The sequence below is a fragment of the Myotis yumanensis genome, unplaced genomic scaffold, assembly GCF_028538775.1.
Source record: "Myotis yumanensis isolate MYYU_CA2020_CCGP unplaced genomic scaffold, mMyoYum1.0.hap1 SCAF_23, whole genome shotgun sequence".
Lineage (NCBI taxonomy): Eukaryota > Metazoa > Chordata > Mammalia > Chiroptera > Vespertilionidae > Myotis > Myotis yumanensis.
Genome location: NW_027223774.1, coordinates 746561 through 756695, shown reverse-complemented (window position 1 = coordinate 756695; position 10135 = coordinate 746561). Strand labels below are relative to the sequence as shown.

Genomic DNA, 10135 nt, shown 5'->3' with positions numbered 1-10135 from the left:
CCTCTGGAGAACTATGCTTGTGGTCAGTATACTAAAGTACCTTCTAAATACTCTTTAATCATAAACTAGAGGCCCGGTGCATGAAATTCGTGCATGGGGCGGGGGTCCCCTCGGCCCAGCCTGCACCCTCTCCAATCTGGGACCCCTCGGGGGATGTCCGACTGCCAGTTTAGGCCCAATCCTGGGTCTAAACCAGCAGTCAAAACATCTCACAATCTGGGACCACTGGCTCCTAACTGCTCACCTGCCTGCCTGATCACCCCTAACTGCCCCCCCTGCTGGCCTGGTCACCCCTAACTGCCCCCTCTCCCCCCAATGGCCTGGTTGCCCATTACTGCACCGCCTGCTGGCCTGGTTGCCCCACGCAGCCTGCTGCTCAGTCATTTGGTCACCCCACATAGCCTGTTCTGTCGTCTGTTTAGTTGCGATGGTCACTTAGGCTTTTATATATACATACAGATAAGCAAAGAGTTTTAAACCACTGGACTCTTTACTTGCATTTAGTACTGTAAATGTCCCTCAGGCATTGATTTTTTTCTTTTTTTTTCTGGTCAATGATTTTGCTGAAGGTACCACACACCAGCCCTTTACTGACCACCCCAGGCTCCTCCTCCTCCCTGATCTCCTGTCACCTGCCCTGGCTATCCTGGCCCAGTCTTTGTGGGCTGCCCTCCACTAGAACACCAGTTCCCACAGGCAGGGGACTCTGTACTTCCAGAGCCTGGAACAGTCCGGCCCAACAGTGTCCACACCCTCGGTCTTTACAGGTCTCAGCTGTGCCTGCCCGTGGCTGTGGCCCCTCCATCCAGCCTGATTCAAGTTCTCATCACTAGAGCCTCCCCTCAGCCTCCCACTCGATGACTCTGCCTCAAGTGCTGATAGGAAATACCCCTACCAACCCTGTCCAGGGCCCCCATCCTTGTTACCTCCACCACACACCCCAGCAGCACACTAATACCCCAAGTCCAGGGTCCCTCACCTCACTGCAGGGGGAGGGGTCCACTCTGCACAGGCCCAATTTCGGGTGAGAGGCAACAACAATGTACCCCCTCAATGTGATGTCGTACTGAGTCCAAGGCTCTCCTCCTGGAAGCACTTGTATTGCACAATGTTCTTGGCATTGCAAATACCCAGCACCATTTCCTGGAGAATCCAAGCTACCTCCAGGACTGCCTGGGAGGTGATGGTGCTGAGGGGGGATTTATTTTTAATAAAATCAAAGTCGAAAATTACCCCCAACGTGAAAAAACAGAGACTCAACACCAGTGGGCCTCATGTGTGTATGTGGGCTGGTCAAAGGCAGGAGTTTCCAAAGGTGAACTGGTTTGAGGGCTCAGAGCATTTGAGGGCTTCTCCCGGATACAGAAGTTGCAGCGGGCCAGGGGATGGGGAGAGCAGGCTGGAGAGACTCTGCATGGAGACAGAGAGCCCTGGTCAGCTCCTCTCAGACAGACACAGAACCCCAACCCCTCCCAGGGGCCTGCGTCGGGATCCTCGCTGCCATGCCCTTGAGAAAGACAGAGCGTTCCCCAGCTGCAGGGGGAACCTGCCAGGCAAAGGCGGGAGAGAGTGAGGAAAGGTGGTTGTGCAGGCAGTGGCCCCATCTCCGTGAACTAGAGTGAACGGTCTGTTTAAAAAAAAAAATTGTCCATATATGTTTTTATTGGTTTCAGAGAAGGAAGAGGGAGAGAGAAACGTCAACGATGAGAGAGGATCACCTATCGGCTGCCTTCTGCACGGCCCCCACTGGGGACTGAGCCCACAACCGGAGCATGGGGCCTTGACAGCAATCGAAACCGGGACCCTTCAGTCCACAGGCTCTACCCACTGAGCCAAACCAGCCAGAGCTCTTTTAATTCTTAAGGGAGAGTGTAAGGGAGGGGGCAGGAAAACAGAGAGAGAGAGAGAGAGAGAGAGAGAGAGAGAAACACAATGACTGGATGTCTCCTAAACTAGTCACAATTGGGAGCCATGGATCAAACCTGCAGAACAGAACCACAAAGTCACGCGGTCTTTATTTCCAGGCCTTGGGCAGTAATGCAAACTACGTCAATATTAGACAAACAGTGATTTTCTGCGGTCCCTTCCGAAGCACAGACAGTTTGGGATCCCCACCGTATCTGTTAACTCTCCATGCTGACAGGTCACAACTGTGCTTGCCAATCATCCCAGGCAGTGAAAAGAACCCACATAATTAAAGGTACAAAAGCAAAGACACCGTGACCGTAACATCCCAAACCAGAGCAGCGCACAGCAAGCAGTGTGCAGGTTGGTGAATTAGAAGCGGAAACAATTGGCGACAACAAAACGTGAGACCCACAATGTCCCTGAGAGAGGTGGCTCTTCTTAGCTGAGGACGGGGGCTCTGGGTGAACCCTGGGCTGGGTCCATTCCCTCGTCAGAGAGGAAGGAATGAAGATCCTGCCAAGAACTTGGAGCAATCATAATTTCCTCCGGCAGAAATGAGGACACGGAATACATTTCCCCTGAGCGCCAGGGGTGGTGGCTGGTGCACACTGTTTGGGTGAGCCAGGGGGTAGAGGAGGTCGTTTCAGCCACAAATACCCGCAGCGACATCAGTCAGGCATGAGATCTTGGCACGTTGGCAAGTGCAATGCAACTCCTTCAGGCCTCACTTGTACCTCAAATGTGTGAGGAACCGAGAAGAGTGTATGTTCCAATAAAAGGGGTTTCTACTCAGGCTAATGGGTCTGAGTCTCCTTCAGTGTCGTAGTGTGAGAAAGATGAAACATCCCTGCACATTTAAGGCTTTTCTCCAGTGTGGGCTCTCAGATGTCTATCCAGGCTAGGCTTCCATCTGAAACATTCCCCACACTCACTGCACTCATACGGCTTTTCTCCGGTGTGAATTCTGAGGTGGCCCATGAGCTTGGATCTTCGGCTGAAGGACTTCCTGCAGTTGCCGCACTGATAGGGCTTTTCTCCAGAGTGAATTCTCTGGTGCTCCGTCAGAGTGGAGATGAGCATGAAGGACTTCCCGCACTCACTACACTTATATGGCTTTTCTCCGGTGTGAGCTCTCTTGTGGTAATAGAGGTGACTATTGCTCCGAAAAGATTTCCCGCATTCGTGACACTCGTAAGGCTTCTCCCCCGTGTGAATCCTGTGGTGCTGAATGAGGGTACACTTTTGACTAAAGGACTTCCCACAACAACTACACACAAAAGGCTTCTCACCGGTGTGCGTTCTCTTGTGCAGACTGAGGTAAGAGCTTTGACTGAAGGACTTCCCACAAACAGTGCACTTATACGGCTTCTCCCCCGTGTGAATTCTGTAGTGTTGAATGAGGGTAAACTTTTGTCTGAAGGCCATCCCGCAATCACTACATTCAAAAGGTTTCTCACCAGTGTGAATTCTGTGGTGCTGAATGAGGGCACACTTTTGACTGAAGGCCTTCCCACAATCACTGCACACAAAAGGTTTCTCCCCAGTGTGAGTCCTCTTGCGTTGACTGAGGTTAGAGCTCTGGCTGAAGGCCTTCCCACAGTCGCTATCCTCATATGAGCTTTCTTCAGCGTAAATGCTTTTATGTCGATTGAGGTTCAAGATACGGCTAAAAACTTTCTCACGTTTGTTACACTCGTACATATTTTCTCCTGAAAAGACAGCCTGATGTTGAACAACCTTCTGGTCGTGGCTGGCAGATTTTTCACATTTATCCCAAAAGTGATAACTTTCTCCACTGAGAAATTCCAGTGAAATCTCACTGCCACTGTGTGGCTCCTCAGTGTCGAGAGGGGCCTGGTGCTGGAGAAGCTCTGAGATGGCTAGGAAGTCTTCCCCAACCTCCCTACTAGTTGAAGGCACCTCTGATAAGTAGAAGCTGCACCGGGTCGCAGACAAGGCCCTGTCCACAGCTTCTTTCCAGGGCTTCTCTCCACTGGCTTCCCTCTGCTGCTGGTGAGGGTTTGCATTAAAAGAGAAGTATCTTCCACATGCATCAATGAAGAGGGCTTTCTGCTCAAAGTATGCTGCTTGTGACTCAGTCACATGCAGAATATCTTTTAACACAGACAAACACAGCTTACACACATGGGTCCTCTGGGTTGCTGGCTTTGTCTCAGAAGCCCTGACCTGTGACTCACTTTGTTCAGATACACTCTGCTCAGAACAGGCCTCCTCATCATCCGTTTTATGCCAACAACCTGAAAAGAGAGAAATGCTGTGGAACTGGATGTTGACTGTGGTGACGGGGGAAGTGCCACTGCTCAAGTGTTTTGCAGGTAATACATGGGTTCCATGCACCTGGCTGAAAATAAGAGATGTGCAGGAAGGATTAATAAGAGGCCGCTGTGAAGTCTGGGCCTTTGAATTTTACAATACAGGAAGGCCTCACCAGAAATATGACCTGTACATGGCAAGGACCACATGGAAGAGAAGCCCGACCTCCAGCTCAGCCTTCTGCTAACAGCGCTCAGCAGGGCTTGTCTGCCGGTGAAGGGGGAAAGCTGTGCATGGGGTTGGTAAGGTCGTATTCCAAGCAAAATTCAATACACCAGTACCTGGTGTCAAACACTACCTAAGCATGAATGTGAACCTCATAACACATGTGTTGGTCAGTGTTACAGAATACCAGGGGCACCGGTTAATAATGCGGATTTTTTCAATAGATGGAGTTACACATCTGTTGATATATATGCGATTTGATAAGTATGCTATTTTGTTGTATTGACAACAGGCTTCAAAACTTAGTATCGCCGAAACCGCTCAGTGGATAGAGCGTCGGCCTGCGGACTGAAGGGTCCCAGGTTCGATTCTGGTCAAGGGCATGTACCTGAGTTGCAGGCACATCCCCAGTAGGAGATGTGCAGGAGGCAGCTGATCGATGTTTCTCTCTCATCGATGCTTCTAACTCTCTATCTCTCTCCCTTCCTCTGTAAAAAATCAATAAAATATATTTAAAAAACAAACGAACAAAAACTTAGTATGTCTAATTTTCTGAAGGTGTTAATATCATAGATATTTTTACTCTTAAAAATGCCGGATTGTGCCCTAACAGTTTGGCTCAGTGGATAGAGTGTTGGCCTGCAGACTGAAAGGTCTCAAGTTCAATTCTAGTCAAGGGCATGTACCTTGGTTGTGGGCACATCCCCAGTAGGTGGTGTGCAGGAGGCAGCTGATCATTGTTTCTAACTCTCTATCTCTCTCCCTTCCTCTCTGTAAAAAAAATCAATAAATATATTTTTTTTAAAAAGAAGAAAAAATGTCGAATTGCATGCCAAAAAAAGAGCATTTGCAGGAATGGCAAATTTTGAAGAAAAGTGCTGCTCAAAGTTATCGTATACTTCGGGAAGCTTATGGTGAACATTCTCCATCTCAAGATATTTGTGAATGCTGGTTTAAATGCTTTAAAAGTGATGATTTCGATGTGAAAGACAAAGAACGTCCAGGTCCATCTGAACCACACTTTGATCGTAAAATAACCAGAATGGGCCAGAAGATACGGCAAAGTAATTTCGCTTCATGATAATGCACCATCACACTCTTCAAAACCAGTTAAAGACACGTTAAAAGATCTTGCCTGGGAAGATTAACCCACATGCTGTATTCACCAGAACTTGCTCCTTCACATTACTCTTGTTCCAATCAATGGCACATGCACTTCCTGAGCAGCACTTCAAAAAGTACAAAGAAAAAAAAATCAAAACTAAAAAAAAAAGTACGAAGAACTGGAAAATTGGGTCTCTGAATGGTTTGCCTCCAAACAAGAAAAGTTCTATTGGGACGATATCCACAAATTACCTGAAAGATGGGGAAATGCGTAGCTAGCGATGGGCATTACTTTGAATAAAGCACTTTTGATGTTTCTCTTGAAATTATCGTGTTTTCTTTGATTACAAAATCCGCTATTATTAACCAGTACACCTGGTAATGCAGAGGCAGCAGTGCAGAGGAACAGGTGATACAAAAAGTCCAAAAGGTGAAGACAGACAAAAGCCAGGAAGTCGCAGATTAAACGACTAGTCGGCAAAGTGTCAGGTAGGAAAAGGAAAGGAAGGAATGAGACATGGCCAGTGGCACTTGCATCTAAACACTGCTGGACACCAGGATGTCCCTGGTGTGATCTGAACACAGCCCATGTGGCATACCTTCTCCCAGTGACCCCCAGGCAAGGCCCGGCCTCCTGAGATCATGTTGCATGTTCCCCCTGTGAAAAAACAGGGTCCTCCTGCACCTTCTACTGTACAAATACGTCAAACCTAAATATTTTGAGTATTAGTGAAGGACAACAGAGGTGAGCAGCCAGCACTGGCCCTGACCAACACAGCTCGCATAGTATTCAGGGAACAGAATATTACAAACAATTGAAGGAGGGTTTCCCAAGAACAGCCCATGGATCATGTAAGTAAAGACCATACCCTGGCACAGGCCGTCACAAGAGCCTTTAGCTGTGGAAGGGGCAGAAGTGGAAGCCATTGGGTGGACACCGTCACTGCACCGTGAAGAGGTAGTGCGAGGTGGCACCCAGGAAGCTGTCTGCAAGACTCCTGACTCCCAGGCACTTCCTGCACTTTTTGAAGCAACTTGTGTTACGGATGTTCGTGGGGTCCACTGAATGGACTCTCCACACAGCTCACCGCTGGCAGCCACAGCACATTTAACAAGAATGTGGGGGAATGAGCAGAGCCTCTTCTGTGGTCTGACTGTGAAACGGAGAAAGCTACATCTGGAGAATAAAGAGAAAAGTGGGCATCAACCCAGGACACTGGGAGAATGTGAAGGTCTTACCTACAGATGAGACAAGCGCAAACACTTCCAGCATCACATCGCAGTACAGAAGTCTCTGAGCCTCATCAAGGAGCCCCCACTCCTCCCAAGAGAAGGCAACGGCCACGTCCTCAAAGTCCATATCCTGTCACAATGGAGAGAGTTCATTCCATGATCAGCTTCTCTCCTAAGATTCCAAGTCTGTCATCGTCCCCACCCACCACATCCACGGCTCCCTCTGCTCCCCACATTAGAGAAGACACCAGGCCTTCGTCCCATCCAAGTCCTTCTCTCCTTATATTCCTCCTGACACTGTCTTCCCACAGCAATAGGGCAGATGGGCATAGAGATGACACCTGTGCTCTGGGACTCACATGGAGGCCACGCTGCCCCTTGTCAGTAACAGTGATGCCACCAACATAGTTGAGGGAGACATGTTGGCCACAAGGAGAGTGTGAGTGATCTGACAATGGCCTTGTCAGGCAATACTCTTGGAGTCCCCCAGGTTGTACCTCAAAGACAGCAGAACCATGGCATCACCCCTCAGCCTTTCAACCCGAATTCCGGTTTGCTGAGGCCATCCCTGTGCACCGCCTGCTGCACATAATTCTTTGAACCACACGCCTCCCACACAGCTCCATTCCCAGAGGCACAACTTCAAAGGTAGCACCCATATGGGGTGACAGGGATGGTTTTATTTCCTAATCTTCTTCTTTTCCAAAATTGTAACTCATCACCTCTGTAATGTATTTCTCTCACCTTCTCCCTTCCCCGTGCCAGTAGAGACATTCACGCCCAGGTGACACTGTTGTAGGCTAGCTCATTCCTGTGTCATCGCTCAACAGCAACAGGCATGTGTGCACATATACGAAATCTAAGCTCTGGAACTGGCACGCAGCACCACAACACCCCTCTTTTCAGGAAATTAGCCTATAATCCCCCTTATTGTATGATCCAGACACCACCAGAAATGGACTCACTCTTATGTCAATATCAGGGCCCTGTGGCCATGAATTCTCTCCTCCTCACCAAGGGCACATGACTCTTTCTCCCACACCTTGTTCACACCTGCACTCCCACAGCCCCAGCCCCCCATCTCCTTGGCCTCTTACTCATTACGCAGCAGGTGTGGTCCAGAGAATGCCTGCCAAATTCAAACAGGATCAAGTCCTGCCCAGACGCTGAGAGTCCACACTCATAGAGGCAGCCTGGAGTCCTGCTCTGAAGGCCTCTGTCTATGACCATTTTTTCCTTCAACCTCAATTACTGAGAAACACAATCAGATCTCAGATTCCCACAGCCCACCTCCCCTGGTGCTGCACTCGATGTCCCTTCAGCAGTCACAGCCAACATCTCTCCACTTGCCCGTCATTCAAGTCCCAGCCCCGATGGCCCTCTGCACCAAGCCCAGTGAGTCTCACAGATGACCACTCAAGCCTCTAAGCCAATCCACCAGTGTGACTGCAACAGCCCAGGCCACACCAAGGGTCCCAGCAAAAATCCCGGTGAGTGTTCAGAGAAGTAACTATGTGCCAGCCTTAGCCTCATCCTGTGTGAATTACTCTTCAGCCTCGAATTCATCTCATGTCCACTCATCTTTTAAAGGCCTTGACCACTGCAAAGCCATCATCTCTCCTCCACACGCTACATGACCACTCTGTCCCTCTGCTGTGTTATAACACCCACCTCCCACAAACAGGGGCCCCGGCAGGAAACCCGTCCTCAGGGTCCCACTGTCCCTGTGAACTACCACTGCCATTACCATCCTGACCATGATTCCCCTATTAACGTGATCTACGGTCCTGGCTGACGGTGTGAGAGGGTTGAGCATCGACCCACCACTGAGAGGTCACAGGTTCCAGCCCTGGTCAGTCACAGGCCTGGGTTGTGGGCTGGACCCATAGAATGTTTGTTGCTCATCACTGTGTGTCTCTCTCTCTCCTTCCTTCCTTTCTAGATTTAAAAACATATGTATATATAAATGAAAATAGACGAAATACACACACACACACACACACACACACACCTGCCCGTTCCTGAACCAGCTCACTCCTCACTCTGAGCCTTTGCACATCCTGGTCCCTGTGTCTGGGAGGAACCCCCACCCCTCATTCCACTCGTTGTCAAAACCAGGGTCCACGTCATAAAGCCCCAGCCGTGGCCTCAGGACTCTGGGCTGAGTGTCCCCAGGTCCCAGGGCGGGAGGAGGGGCCGACGGCCCAGGACCCCACGACCTCAGAGGCCACCAGAGAGTGAGGCCCTGACAGGAGCCCCGCAGCCCCGTCCCCCAGCGGCTCTGCGCCCGCAGGAACCGGCGGGAACTGAAGGGCTGAGGGCCGGGCACCCACCCCAGGACCCAGGGGCTCCGGCTGCTCAGGGCCCTGGCCCCGCCCCGGGGGGTGACGCCCGCCGCCCTCGGGGCTCAAGGCCCCTCTTTGCTCACAACCACCCCCGGCCCCGGCGCCCGGAGCAGGAAGTGAACCTCCTCCCGGACCCGCCGCTCGTCCTCTCCGTCGCCTTTAGACACAAACCAGGCCTGGGGGCCCCCCTCCCGGCTCAGCCCCCCACGGCCTCCCCCGGCGGCCCCGCAGCCCGGCGCCCTCCCTCCCCTCACACCCCGGGTCCCCACGAGGACTCACTGCGCCAGACGCTGCGCCCTGGGCGGCGGGACCCGAGCGGCGCCGGCCCCGAGGCTGGAGGGTCCGATGGGGTGAGGCCGAGGGGCCTCTGTCGGCGGAGAGGAGGCGGGGAGCCCCGGACGCCCCGAAATCGAAGGTGGCGGCGCCACAGGCTCAGACACACCCTGCCCCGCGGGGCGCTGCCTCCCCCGTCCCCTCCTCCTCCCGATGGACGCGCTCAAACCGGGAGCCGGCGAACAGCTTGAAGAAGTCAAAATGTCCGCCAGGAAGAAGACTCCGGAAGTCCCGCCCTAACCGGATGCGTTGCCACAAAAATGCCTGGTGTTGACGCAGTGCTTTCTGGGTAATGTAGTTTTCTCAACCGCCCAGCAGAGGGCTGGCTTTTCAGCCCAGGAACTTGGGGAACAAGGTGACGTGGCGCTGCCAGGGGCGCTGGGGGAGGTAGAGATGGGACCAGAGGCCGGGTTCACGGGGACAGACCGACAGACCCCCCAGGGGAGGGGTGGGGGGGACAGGAATAGATCCCCAAAGAGTATATACACAGGGAGAATGGGAAACATCTGTAATAGTATTAACAATAAAAAATACATATTTAGGGGGTTGGGGGGCAATGGGGGGATAAGGACACAGATGTAATACCTTAGTCAATAAAGAAATTTATAAAATAATAATAAAAATAAAAAATACATATTTAAAAAAATATTTCAAAAGAAGTTAGCCTAGTTGGTGTGGCTGAGTGGTTGAGCGTCAACCTGTGATTCAGGAGG

The 10135-nt window shown here is 51.3% G+C and overlaps 1 protein-coding gene across 6 annotated transcripts; it reads right to left on the bottom strand.

The window, feature by feature from the left end:
• Positions 1-315: 315 nt before the first annotated feature.
• On the bottom strand, positions 316-9619 carry LOC138999475 (zinc finger protein 211-like). Of its 6 annotated transcripts, none has more exons than XR_011469392.1 (4): positions 9369-9619; positions 6111-6874; positions 4107-4166; positions 316-1410 (listed from the first exon to the last, which is right to left on the bottom strand). XR_011469392.1 is itself a non-coding variant. In XM_070401598.1 (4 exons), the coding sequence occupies exons 3-4, from the start codon at positions 6160-6162 to the stop codon at positions 2764-2766; spliced, it is 1455 nt and encodes a 484-aa protein (XP_070257699.1). In that variant the 5' UTR covers positions 6163-6169; positions 6381-6874; positions 9369-9619; the 3' UTR covers positions 1997-2763. The 6 variants fall into 6 exon arrangements, 4 of the variants coding, with proteins under 4 accessions (XP_070257699.1, XP_070257698.1, XP_070257697.1 ...); XM_070401598.1 differs by lacking the exon at positions 316-1410 and having other exon boundaries at positions 1997-4166; positions 6111-6169; positions 6381-6874; XR_011469393.1 differs by lacking the exon at positions 4107-4166 and having other exon boundaries at positions 6751-6874.
• Between the last annotated feature and the right edge of the window lie 516 nt (positions 9620-10135).

Excerpts from the sequence above, each read along its gene's own strand:
- LOC138999475 (XM_070401595.1), bottom strand. The coding sequence starts at position 6,871 with ATGGACTTTGAGGACGTGGCCGTTGCCTTCTCTTGGGAGGAGTGGGGG. Across the intron at positions 4,167-6,750 it reads TGCGCTTGTCTCATCTGTAG|GTTGTTGGCATAAAACGGAT; the intron begins GTAAGACCTTCA and ends CTCTCTTTTCAG.